At 35.0% G+C, this 13,888-nt stretch overlaps 1 protein-coding gene across 2 annotated transcripts in view; it reads left to right on the top strand.

Annotated features, from left to right (window-relative positions):
- Positions 1–323: 323 nt before the first annotated feature.
- Positions 324–13,888, top strand: part of LOC106661784 (hexokinase type 2) — a 16,310-nt gene continuing 2,745 nt past the window's right edge. For both annotated transcript variants that reach the window (XM_014385413.2, XM_014385414.2), the window contains exons 1-7: positions 324–1,543; positions 10,052–10,214; positions 10,274–10,413; positions 10,471–10,686; positions 13,257–13,353; positions 13,424–13,613; positions 13,676–13,831. In XM_014385413.2, coding sequence (XP_014240899.1) covers positions 455–1,543; positions 10,052–10,214; positions 10,274–10,413; positions 10,471–10,686; positions 13,257–13,353; positions 13,424–13,613; positions 13,676–13,831 — 2,051 coding nt within the window. In that variant the 5' untranslated portion in view covers positions 324–454. The remainder of the gene's footprint in view (positions 1,544–10,051; positions 10,215–10,273; positions 10,414–10,470; positions 10,687–13,256; positions 13,354–13,423; positions 13,614–13,675; positions 13,832–13,888) is intronic.

Here is a 13,888-nt window from a genome sequence, read left to right as displayed (position 1 = left end):
AGGTATCAGAGAATTTTTAAAGGAAGAGCTGTACAGTAGGAAAAAAACAAAAATTAGGTATTCCGGTCTACAAAACGTCCTAAGTTTATCTTTTCCTTCTTCTAATTTGATTCGTTCTTTCGCTAAAAATGCCACTTTAGAAAATGGTGGATTCCGTGGATTACGAATCCTCCTACCTCCCTTTCTTTATTTCTTTGTTCGGACAGGATCGACTCGATGGGATGGAAGGTTGTCCGGCGCCAGTTTGGGCTCGGCACAATCCGAGGTCATATCGGCTGACTCCGGTTACCCCGCGGAAATGAATCATGTGTGACAAAACAAATATGTTTAAATTTTATTTTTCCACCTAAAAATCAAAACATGAGTTAAGACTACTGTGCACACTCACTTCAAAGACGAACAAGGCAGGCAGGGGTCGGATTCAAGGGTAAAGAAGAAAAATCGTAGCGTAAAGATGTCGAAGTTAAAACGAGGATGCACCCTCGTGAAGTATCTGCAGCTTCCGGTCAAGGTGATACTCAAATATTTTGTTCGTATTTTGAGACACCTCATGAAGGCGTTTGCGAACAACATAGTCTGGTTCATAACCATTCTGCTGACTTTGACCGTCGTCGTGAGGAATCTCTTCTTGAACATCGCGAAGAAGATATGCATCCGATCGATAGTCGACGCTGTACAGAGGTTCGTAGACGGATTGAACGAAGGCAAAGAGAACCTCGTACTAGCCGTTAGACGACTGCCCTGCCTGATTAAATCCCCCCAGGATATCAATTTCAAACACTGGCTACTCGCGGTTTGCTCTCCGATCCGCGGTTTCTTCGAAATGTGCTCCGTTCCCGTCCGATGTGCGATAAAAGTCGCGTGGTCCAATTCAATATATCTCGTGAACACACTTTGGGCCGATTACAAGCAACTGACCTCGATCGAGAGGAGATTTAGAGAGAAGCTCAAGTCCGACTTGTCGACGGCGACTGACAGGGTGAGCTCATCCTTGGCCGTGATAAAGGACAAACTCTCGTACATCTTCTACAGCACGTGCGATGAGATGTCCGAGATGTCCAAACAGGCGTGCGCGTCTTTTAAAGAATTTTTCGGAGTTTTTATGATGAAGGTTAATACGGTAAAAGAAAAGGCAGTCGAAAAGGCCGGTGTGGTAGCGATCCAATTCAAGGATGCCACAGACACCATCTTTGTCAAAATAAAAGACATCAACGATACAGTCAGACTTGGAACGTACTATGTGATCAAAGAAGGTAAAGAGGGGTTTCCCGCCTCTAGGAGAACACTCATACGAGGTACCCTGCAAGTCAAAGATGGCATAATTACAAACGCGCAGAGGGCAAAACTCGCGATCGCAGGAACTCGAGTGTATCAACATCTGGCCAGCTCCGTGTGCTACAGAATGGAAAGGATTCAAAATTCCTCGGCGTTCGATGGAGCCGTCTTGTTCAGCACTGTAGGAATCCTCGGTTACTTGTTCTACCTCATCGTCGATAAGCACCAGAGGGAACTTTACCACAGATCCCTTAAGATACACGATCAAGTAAGTAATCGCAAGATGTAAAATATCGTTTCCAAACTATTTTCAATTTTTGAAAAGACCAGCTGTCAAATGTAGTTTTAAAAAAAAGCTGTTTTCCCTAGTTCTGCAAAAATAAATACAGCTTTTAAACCTGGTATAAAAACACGATTTTATTAGCGTCCCACTTTTCCGTGTCAAAATTGGCTCTTTACGATGTAATTTTATTACAGCCCATTTTAAAAGGGTACCTACATATAAGAAATTAAAAAATAGGCGTTAGATTCCCCACACCCATTAACGATTTAACTGACACTCTCGTCTATTAGTGTTATTTTTTTGTAGGTATTTTTATATAGTATACATTTGCCCTTTGAAAGGGCCGATTTACTTCGTGCTTTAAGGACTCTCACTGCCATTTGACGGATTTCAATGAAGCATTTCTCGTCCAGTTTTGTACATTTTACCATGAGGAGCCATTTCGTCTTTCTGCTTGCAGTCAGTCTAACTATAAGCAGTAGATACATAAATAGTTAAAAGAGATAAATGGACTGCAGCATGGGTAGCAGATGTTAGTTCGTTTATTCCATGTGGTTCCTTTTTAATGAAAATATAAAATCTCGAATACCTGAGGACTAGCGATTCCCCGAACATATGTTTTCAAAGGACATATGACGAGACCGACTTGGCTGAAGATCCAGCTAGGCAGCCGACCCTTTGTGTTCGCGCCCTAGCCCAACATCCACAAGGACTGAGATGCGCCCGGCGAGGGAGCTTTTCAACAAAGTCCGCCCGGCGTGCGGCTTATCTTCCTCGGTCAGACGGTCCAAGACGGATTTGGGCCGACTGCCCGTCTTGCATCCGAATAACGCCAAGTTCGTCAATTATCCGGCGGTCCTCGTCGCTCGAATGTTTTTCGACATGTTGCGAGGTCGCAACAATTCCTCTGAGGACAAAAAGATCCCAAAACCTGCCGATATCTCCATTGCATCCCAGGTAAACACTTTCTGCTTACTAGTTTTACCGGAATAATGTCCAAATCCACAACGGGATAACAGACTCTAAAAGACGTCTTAACTCTTACAGACGCAATCGACAACTACACTGATACCTTAATACGCTTTATCAATTGATGGCGATTTTTATCCAATTCTTGAAATTGTGTTTAGTTTGATTAGTGCGCGCATAAAAGGATGTCATTGTATATGGTCGTGGTATATCAGTAGGAAAAGTATATCAGTAGCTTTGCGGTACTTAAATAAAAATCTGTTTTTTTTTTTTTTTTTTTTTTTTTTTTTTTTTTTTTTTTTTTTTTTTTTTTTTTCCAATGGATACCAGTTCCCTCCTGAGTACTGCAGCTGAGCTGTACAGCTTATTGTACTTTATCCCTGGCTCCATATTTTGGGAGAGGGCTCGCAACACAAATGTGAACTTGAGCCCCGTTGTACTTCGAACTCGTTCAATCGAAGAAACTCATTTTTGAAGGGGGTTGGGACTAAATTCAGGGTCGCTGAGATCCGATCCCGCCCCTTTCATTGATGAGTGCCGTGTCAATTTCTTTCAATTGCGGCCACCGGTCCCCTTAGGCGTCAGAAAAAGTCCAGAGGCGACGGTGGGGATCGAACCCACGACCAAGGGATCTAATAGCCGAGAGTCTGACGCCTTAACCATTCGGCTACTGCGGCCCCTCAAAATCTGATTAGTTTAATTAACCAGTCGGTTGAGTTTCGGCGTTTCGCGAACTTCAGTAATGAGTAGATCGGAAAAGACCAAATTAAACTAGTTGTGTGAAAGGCCAAGTACCACCGCGCGTCATAGCGAAGCGACCAGGAGGTGTGTCAAGACCGTAGAAACAGATACCGTCCAAAATCGATCCGTCTAGGCAATCCGTGAGGGACTGTGACCCTGATACGACACCCGAGTCAAATGGTCTCGGTTACCGTTGATCGACGTCCTTTACCATCGCGGCATCCTGACAACGCTTCCGAATCTAATCCACAGCCGCAGGTCCTTTCCTCCGTTATTGTGATTTCCAACCAAAAATGAAGACCTTGAATAGTAACGAAAGAAGACTTTCCTTTCGGCCATTTTAGACGGGATCTTACTCTTATTTCTTTATATACCATCTACACCATTATAAACGTTGATTCTTTAGTTTTTCACTATATTTTAAGTTTCAATGCCGTGTATTTGTATAAATGACCTTAGGTTCTCCCGTTACTGTTTTCCTGGTCATGCTCAGCTTCCTAACAGTACTCGTATTTTAGTTGTTTTCTTTTTTCCATCACACCTTTATACCTAAAAGCAGGAATGTGTTCTTACCGGTTTGCAAAGCTGTCAACGTACAAGGACGTCTGGTACAAAAGGCGTACAAAAATGTCTCGATCTAAAAATAATCGACATTTAATCTTAAACAAAAAATACTTTCTTATAGTTACAAGGCATAAAGTTGATTAATATTTATTGGTAAATTTCAACTTGCATTAATGTAAAAGCTATTTTTAATTATCACTAAAAGCATTAGATTACAAAATAACTGCAATCGTTGCAATTGACATCACTTTCAAGACCGATAACGTCTTTAAAAGCAAAAGTTGTGCTGTTCTGACAGTTTTAAATTAAACTATCAAGTGTGAATGAATAAACTTTCTTCAAGGCTCAACTTTTATAGAACTGTCGTAATTCTTCGATTAAACTGGAAAAAAAAGAACAAAAACACTGATAAAAATTATTCAAATGCTCGTTTGACTCTGGGAGGAAGGAAAGGAAGGAAAATCATAAATAATACACCTCCCCGGTTTTTTAAACAGGCCGATTTTGTAGAAAAAATGGTAAAGATCATTTCTTGTGATTGTTCCACAACAGTTTACAAACCTTGATCTTGTTAAACCCAAGATTAGATTGCAATTTTTTGTGCAAATATGAATGTAATAAACAGGAACGATAAGTGCTTGTAAACAATCCAACTTTTGCTAATTCAACCACCTTTTCAAAATGTACAAGATAGAAGTGTAAGTTTGATATTATATATATATAGTACGTGGGTTGAGATGGGAAATTGGTGTCCGTGGCTCAGGTGGTAGAGCAGCGGCGTATTTAGCCGGTCGTGGGTTCGAATCCCGTTCGTGACACTGACTTTTTATCTCAACCAATACCCGACATAAAGATCAATTCATTGAAAAGAAGTTATTTAGTCAATCGGACCACGAACTCTAATGGATTTCGTATATAGTACCAATTGAAATGTCATATTGATAGTCACCGTGTTGCCAGGATAAATACACTGTCTGTTGTAGGAAAACTAACTCGCTTGTTTTCAACTGCTTGAACAAACAAAAAACTATCGAACTATGGATTAAGCAAGTTTTAAATAGTACAAGGACGACTTCTTAGAAATGATTCGAGTAGAGAACTATTGGCTTTCTTTCATCCATTATAGTTTCCAATAATGGTTTGCTGTGGGAAGTTGTCGGATTATCCGGCTGGCTCTAGACATGAGAAAGACTTTTTGGTGTTTTTAAATATTTAACAATCTTGGTGGGAATTGTAAACAATATGGTCCTTTAGTGCTTCGTACTGACTACTACTACTACTAGCCACGATAATGAAGGAGTCTTACTTCGTCTTCCTCCCTCGGCCATCTACTTCAACACTTCGCATACCTTTGAATTTCACAATACTGTGTTTTTGGTTTCTTTCCTTAACCATATTCCTTTTTATGTAGTATTGTCGTCGGGTTAGCGGTTTGTGGCCAGATTTTCCTCTCAGAGCACTTTGAAGTCATTGCAAATGCCTGCAATTTGATATGTGTTTGTTTCGTGTTTTTTTAATCATCAACCGTGTAAAACGTACACCAAGTTTGGATGCACATCAGTCGGTAAAATTTGACAATATTGGCAGTCGGTTTTAAAAACTTAAAAAATTTTCGTTCTGCTTGTTCACGGTGATCTAAAATGCAAAAAAGTCTATTTGTCCTTTGCCCGAAAAAAAAGAAAAAATGCCCAAGGCTTCTGGGTGTAGATGGAGGAGTTTCGCAACCGTGTCATTCAGGAAGACGCGAGCGACGTCATACCCTGTGCCCTCCAAGAGGTGGGAGAAGGTTTGTTGGAGGCTTGTCCCATTATGGTGGGGGCTTGTCTCCACCCTCCACCCGTTGGTGTGATCGGCAATCTCTACCTTTCTTCGTTTTTCCGCCTTGATCCTACCCATTCCATTCGACCCTCCGTCACTGGGAAAGACACCGACCGACAGAGGAGCGCAGTTTCCCTGAGATGGCCCCCTTCGCAGACGTCGAAGAACCCAACTCACATGTAAGCCCAGCGAATTTTTTTCTCGACGTTCATCCGACACGCCGATTTAACAAAATTGGGATGAAAAATTAATTATTTTCCCACCTGTGAAATGGCAAAAATAAAAATTTTTAGTTTTAAGTAAATAGTTAAAATATAAAATTGAATAAAAACACAACATAAATAAGAACAAAACATAAATTCACCCACAAAAAAATTTAAAATTAAACAGAAACAAACCTTACCATTTTTTCACGATTTATAAAATTAATGATGAGCAATTAATAAATTTAAAATCGAAAAAAAAATTATTTAGTTAAAGCTTGTCATTTAAGTTTAAAAAAAAGAAGAAAAAAAATCAATATTAATTATACCTAAAAAGTAATTTTGTCCTTTTTTTAAAAAAAAAGAAAAGATGGTTCCTACTCACATTAAGTAACATTAATGACACATTAAGTGTCTTAATGTGAGTAGAAACCATCTTTTTAATTAAAGGATTGAACTCCACACTCACTCCATCATTCATAATTTATAAGTAATTTTGTTTCTGCATAGGGTGGGGGGGGGTTACACATTAATTTTAGGCCTGCTGTAATATACATCTTTCGATTTTGAGAATGTTTTAATTAAATTAATAATAACAAAATTATAGTAGATTTATTTTAACATTATTTTCTTTTATTAACCATAAATGAGGTGTAATTTCAATATAAAACATACGTTAAAAATTGTGTAGATATCGGGAAAAGAGCTGAATAAATCGTCGCTAGTTATCTCGGTGATTCACAGTCAATTTTTCCATCACATATCGTTACCAATATTTTCGTTTTTGCCACTTGTTTATTTTATTTATTTTTATTTATTTATTTATTTTTTTTTACAAAAACTAAAGTATAATTTGTTATTAAAGCAATTAAAGCATATGAATATATAAAAAATCTTTTTGCCAACTGTCAGATTTCTCCATTACAACGTCGAATTCGTGGACGAAACTTTTTGCAGACTTAAGCCCAAATTTGCATAAAACTGAGCCATTTTTTTTTTCAAATTTGAAACGAATGAGTCTGTTAATAAACCATATTTAATTATAGATGTTATAAATTTATAACGAATAGTGCCAAATTTGTTTACACAGTTTTTTTCCTAGAACAAAAATGAACAATGGGCATTTTTTTTCTGTTTTATTTATTGCAGGTGTGGTCAATATTGTCAATTCGTATTATTCAAAGCCGAATTCAATCGGAAGACAATTTGATAAATAAACTTAAGCTTATAATTTATTATTTATATATTTATCATATATAATAATGAACTGACATATGCAAAACCTTTTTTGACACTTTCAATAAAAGTTGTCTGATTAATAACTCACCAAATACGAGTTTAAAAAAATATCTCACTAATTAAAAAATAAAATAAAAACGAGAAGTAAAAATTAAAGAATATGTTTAGTTGAAAGGTACATTTATATGCAAGTGTACTAATGAAAATCGGTTTCCTTCTCAAATTTATGTCATATTATTTAGCATTTTGATCATCAATAATTTATTTCCTTTTGTTATTCCTACTCTGTTCCATCAATCAACCATTTTTTCATTTAGTATATAAATTACGTTCAAATGAATGTCATAACCATGGTCAAAGACCATTTAATTTTTATAAGTAGTATTATGACAATTTATAATAATAATAACAATTTGGGGACGTTTTTATCTCAACCAATACATTACATAAAGATTAATTAATTGAAAGAAGTTATTTCGTCAATCGGATCACAAAATCTAATATATTATTATTATTATTATTATAAAAGAACAAGGAAAATGCACCATATATAACAAAAAACACATTTAATTAATTAACTATAAATAATAATAATGATACTTTATTTGACAAATGATATAAATAACAAAACATACCCTTTTAAAAAACAAGTATTTACAGTAATGGAAATCCGTCTGCTTGTAATTGAGATTACTGATGAAATTTTGATAAAAAATAATGAAATAGCCAATAAACTCTAATAATAGTCTCTTTTTTTAAATATAATCAGAAAGAAAAAGATAGCAAAAACCAAAAAGAAAACAAATAAAATAATCTGGTGAACTCAGAAGAAGATAAATTTACAATTAGTAGAAATTTAGTAAAAATTTCTTCAAATAAATCAAAAATTAAATCTTGAACCATTTCCAAATGGTAAAACCAGGCATGACAAACGAATTTTGTTAGGTACATGCTTGGCTCGTATTAAAGTTTGACTAGGCGTTCTTCCAAGAGAGCACTACTCAAATATGAACCACACGTCTTGGACAGCTTGTACATTTAGCCAAAAACGGTTTCCTTTTCACTTGAATTGCACAGAGAGCACATTTCTGTATCGGATAAATAAATTCTGCCATTTATTTGAATGTAAACCAAATTAATCGAGATCATAAATTCATGTTTTAATATTACAAAAATTTATTTATGATTCTCTCTGGCAGCGTGTAAAGGGGGTAGAGTTGAGGAACAGAAGTTCACCTCCAAGTTTGAAGAGCCAGTAGAGGCCCCTCAGTTTTAGTGTTCTTCCATGTTTTTCATTCGTCAAGCAGAACACATCGAGATTTTGGTCGAGCTTCTTCTACATACTACTCTCTGTGTTCACTCCAAAAAACATATGCTATTACTAGACCTTACATTGGAAAGAACATAATAAAAAACATAAACATAATACAACAATATTACAAAAATTTATTTATGATTGTTAAACACCGGTAAATCATATAGTGGATCGAATATATTGTTAGTTAAATTTGAATCTATCTTAATGTTTTTCCAATGTTTTGGTGAATTTTCTTTCAAACCATTATATTTACATAATTTTTATTAAAACTCATGAATTAAAAAAAAAAATTAAATATGTTTTAATTAATATAATGATAATAATATGTACATATAGTTCAAAATGAACAACAAAATACGAGTGTCCAGGTTTTTTTTGCCTTTGAGTGTATAATTGCTTTCTAATGGCCACTCATTCATAACATAAACTGATTTAAATCTTTGTCAATAAACTTGTTACTATAGCAATTTTGATTATAAGTTCAAAGGGCGGTTTTTGTCCAACCAGTATTATTGTCAAAACTGTTTTGTTTTAATCATATTATTTTTGATCGACCAAATTTTAAAAGATGTATCGATGCTGATATGTACATAGTCATTTAAGAGTAAAACAATAAAGAATGGCCATGAAGAAAAAAAAAATTAACAAGAAAGAAAAAGACAAATTTAATATTAGCTTAGGCAAACAATTGACTTTCAAGGTAACGTTTGTTTCAATTAAAGTTCGACTATTAATAAATTCGATAATTTGAAAAATAACGCCCACCCATCAAAAGAATCAAATGCTTATCTGAAACACACACCACAAATTGTTTAAACATTTCTGTCCAACAGTACAATAGCTGAGAGATGAAAACTGGCCTTGAATTTGTTTATCAAATTAACCAGTCTTTTTGGTGAAAGTCAAATGATGAATCAAATTTTTGAAAAGTTACTGATTTATTGTGAATCAATCAATTTAGGGGCCACTTGGTCTTGCGGTTCAATTTCCATTGTGCCCCTACCTTTCTGGTGTTATCTATGGCTCCTGTGGGTAGGTGAATTTGAAAGCCCATCTTATATGAATTTTAATATATATATATATATAAATGTAGGATGTTCACCGCCACTACGTCAACGGAGGCCCTACATGGCGGGAACTCTGTCTCTCCCCTCTATCTGGACCCCAGCTGACAGTTTTAGTTGTTACCACCACGCGGTCCTACGAACACGTTTCTTTTTACGCTAATGTATTTTAATGTTAACTAGTTATCCTTTTACTTTTGTTTATGTGTTCTTTACCAATAAACTTTAAATCTTTATCTTTTTATTTGTGGGAGACCTTTAATTCCCTACATATATATAAAACCCTAACCATCCCTAGAGATTCTTCCTTTTTAAAAATGATTACAGCTTCGCCGATATGCCCTTAGCGAAGTGTAAAATGAATCTACTTGATCTCTCATCTTACATTTTCTTCCGAGGTTTAAACTTTTATCACCTCAGGATATTGTAAGGTGGTTGCATTTGTCTGTACAGATAAACAATGTTATTAATTTGTAATACATAACTTATATATAAACCCGATTTGGAAAAAAAAGTAAATAAATAATTAAAGTTGATGTCTTTTGCCATAAGTAACAAGATTTTAATAATGTTTCAGATCAGGGATGCTTGCAAAGATATGGTGCTTTCAGAACAGACGCTGAGAAAGTGTATGAACGCTCTGCACGAGCAGATGTTGTTAGGCCTTAACTCAAAAACACGAGACAAATCCTCCGTAAAATGCCATAATACGTATGTCCAGGATTTACCCACTGGGCAAGGTGATTGTTTTAATTTATGATTTTCTTCTGTAAAAAATTAATTTGGTTCGGTCTGACAGAAAGCGGACAGTTCCTTGCATTGGACCTCGGTGGCACAAATTTCAGAGTGTTACTGATCACCCTGAATGGGCGCCACTTTGACATGCAGTCGAAGAGTTACGTGATACCACAGGCCACAATGACCGGTCCTGGAGAAGATGTATGTACAAGTTGTTTTAAAAAACAAAATGAAAACTGAATGATTGATTTGTTTCAGCTGTTTGATCACATAGCAAGCTGCTTAGAGTCATTTATCAGGGAACAAAGGCTCATGGACAAATGTCTACCGTTAGGTTTCACTTTCAGCTTCCCCCTAATGCAGCACGGTTTAACAAAGGGGATACTGCAGAAGTGGACTAAAGGATTTAACTGCTCTGGTGTTGAAGGAGAGGATGTTGTCAAACTCCTGCAAATCGCTATAAAAAAGAAAAATGTAATATTAATAAGATATTAATCCATATATTATGCATTTAACAGTTATAATTGACTGTGTTAATCATTTCTGTTAATTATACTTTTTTCTAAGGTCTTGATTGAAATGAAAAAGTAATGTCATGAGCAGGATTCGAACCCACAACCTTTCGGCTTTACATGCCGCTACTCTAACCATTTGAGCTATCGTGTTTTCATACACCAATTCCTCATCTCAGCCTACAATCTTTCGAATTTTTCCCTCTTTTTGTCATATTTTCAAATGTTATGTAATCAGGATTCGATTGTCAGCAAATTATGAAATGGCCACAGGGTTAGCAAATTAATTGCTTCTTTAATTATAATATTAATCCATACATGCATTTAACAGCCATAATTGACCATATTAATTATTTCTATAAATTATGCTTCTAAGTGGCCATTGTATAAGTTGCCGAGAATCAAATCCTGATTACATCATTTGAAAATATGGCAAAAAGAGGGAAAAATTCAAAAAGTTGTAGGTTGAGATGAGGAATGGTGTTCGAGTGGATCGAAGTCATGATAGTTCAAGTGGTAGAGTGCGGCATATTTAGCAGGACATGGGTTCGAACCCCACTCGTAGCACTTACTTATTCATCTGAACCAAGTCCTTAGATTAACATTATGATTAATTAAATTAATAAGATGTTTATATTTGCTAGTCATAATTTTAAAAAGTTCTTTGCCATTTGATAAAATGAAATAATACTCATAAATTAAATTGTTCATTAATTTAACTTGCACGACCTCAATCTTGATTGAAGAATGAACTTTTCAAGATAAATTTAGATTAGATGAAGATCAGTGTCATTTACTCAACTGAATGTGAACTGTTTGAGATAGTACACTATTTTTTGTATTTTCAATTAATTAAGGTTTTTAGTTGAGATAAAAAAGTCAGTGTCACGGGCGGGATTCGAGCCCATGGCATTTGGCTTGAAACACCGCTGCTCTACCACTTGAGCTATCATGACCTTGATCCACTCGGACACTAACTTCCCATCTCAACCCCACCTTTTAATATCTTTCAATTAATTAAGGCTTTTAGTTGAGATAAAAAAAGTCAGTGTCATGAGTGGGATTCGAACCCACGATCTTCAGCTAGATACGCCGCTGCTCTACCACTTGTGCTATCGTGACTTCGATCCATTCGGACACCAACTTCCCATCTCAACCCCACCTTTTGAATTTTCCCTCCTTTATGCCATTTTTCAATTTATCTCAACTAAAAACCTTAATTCATTGAAAGATATTAATTGGTCAAGTGGGCCACGAAAACTAGTGAATTTTTTGTTATTTTTTTTAAATTCACTTTATGGAATGGATATCATCCTCCTTTATTGTAGTCTATATCAAAGGTCAAAGGTGAATAATGTGAAAAACCATCTATGGTTACGGTGAAAATTGGTTTAATTTAAACTCATAACTTTTGGGAAATCATGTTTAAAGATTATATATATATATATATATAAATTTTTTTTAGGTAGTTTAATTATCTATGATAAAAGTGTTTTTTTTTTTTAACATTTTTGCAATCATCCTACAGACTAGGAATTTATGTAGAAAAGGTGATCACAGGAATGAGGCCAATTTGACAGAAAAGAGAGTCATTTTAATTCTGTGGATTCTAATTGGTTTTATTTTGTACTTCTCCAACCATGGCTTAAATTTAAAAAAATAAAAATATTATTGTAAAATTCCATAGTCCTGTTCAAGGCATATTCCTCAAATTGACGAAGGAACTGAGTATTTTCAGTCAAATCGGCCTCATCCCTGATCATCTTTTCTACATAAATTCCTAGTGTGTACGCCCATCATTGATTAGCTACACCGGCTCACTCCACAATTTAAATTTAAATTTTTGGCAATCTGGAAATAATACAATATTGGAAACTATGCCTTAAATGTTTGGAGATGTTCCATCTTCCGAATAAAAATAATTTAAAAAAAAAAAATCTAAATCTCAATGCATGGTTCTAAATCGTTTCTTGCATCTCCTGTAAAAATTTTGAAAATTGAGTCAGTTTTAAAGCTAATTACCTCAAACTACTGTTTAAATTTGTAAAAATGAAACAATCTGCTAATAACTGGTAGGGCTACAAAACTTCATTTAGATTTGCTGACATTCAAGAATTTTCTGTTTTTATTTACATTTTTGAAATGAAAAAAACCGCCGTGCCACATTTACACAAATAGGGGTTTTAAATTGTCATAAAACATATCTGAATTTTGTACTTTATATTCGTTTCTAAATGTTTAAAGATTATATGTATTTTTTTAATTATTATTTATTTATTTATTTATTTATTTTTTTTGTTAAACATGAGTCGTGGATGAAATTTACCATGAATATGCTCTCGTGATTCTTTTAACATTAGCATAGTAAACAACAAGTGTTTTTTTTTTTTTTTCATTTCCATTACTTGATTTTAACAATTCTCAGCTTATCCCACTTTTCACTGCACCCACAGGTTTAATTATATTTATACATGCGTATCATATACTGAATTTTTCTTTGAATCTAAATATATAACTACTTTTTTTTTTTAGATTAATGTTGATGTGTTAGCTGTCCTAAACGATACAACTGGTACACTAATGTCATGTGCTTGGAAGAACCACAATTGTAAAATTGGAGTTATTCTTGGTATTTATTATAAAACCGACAGATATCATAGCGAATAATACATTTTTATCGCTATACGTTACTTTTCCAGGTACTGGGACGAATGCTTGTTACGTCGAGCAGGTTGAAAATGTCCCTGGATTCGAATCGCAGCCGGGAAAGCCTCTTGTGCTCATCAATACAGAATGGGGTGCATTTGGAGAGAACGGCGAACTCGAATTCATCAGGACTTCTTTCGACAAAGAAGTCGATAAAACGAGCATCAACCCGGGAAAGCAGATGTAATTGATAAGGCCATTTTAAATTACAAATATGAATTTGTGTTAAATAAATTTAATTTCAGCCATGAGAAAATGATATCAGGAATGTACCTTGGCGAGTTAGTGAGACTCTACCTAGTAAAGTTCGCGCGGGCAAAAGCAATATTTGGTGGAGAGGTGTCTGACAAACTACTCGAAAAAGGATCCTTTCCTACTGAATTTATTTCAGAAGTCGAAAGGTAAGGAAAGATAGAGATTTTTAAAACTTTTTATTTGCATCCCACCAAAATAAAATA

The sequence above is a fragment of the Cimex lectularius genome, unplaced genomic scaffold (assembly GCF_000648675.2).
Source record: "Cimex lectularius strain Harlan isolate CLEC.00 unplaced genomic scaffold, Clec_2.1 scaffold314, whole genome shotgun sequence".
Taxonomy (NCBI): Eukaryota; Metazoa; Arthropoda; class Insecta; order Hemiptera; family Cimicidae; genus Cimex; species Cimex lectularius.
This window is presented reverse-complemented; position numbering and strand designations above follow the sequence as displayed.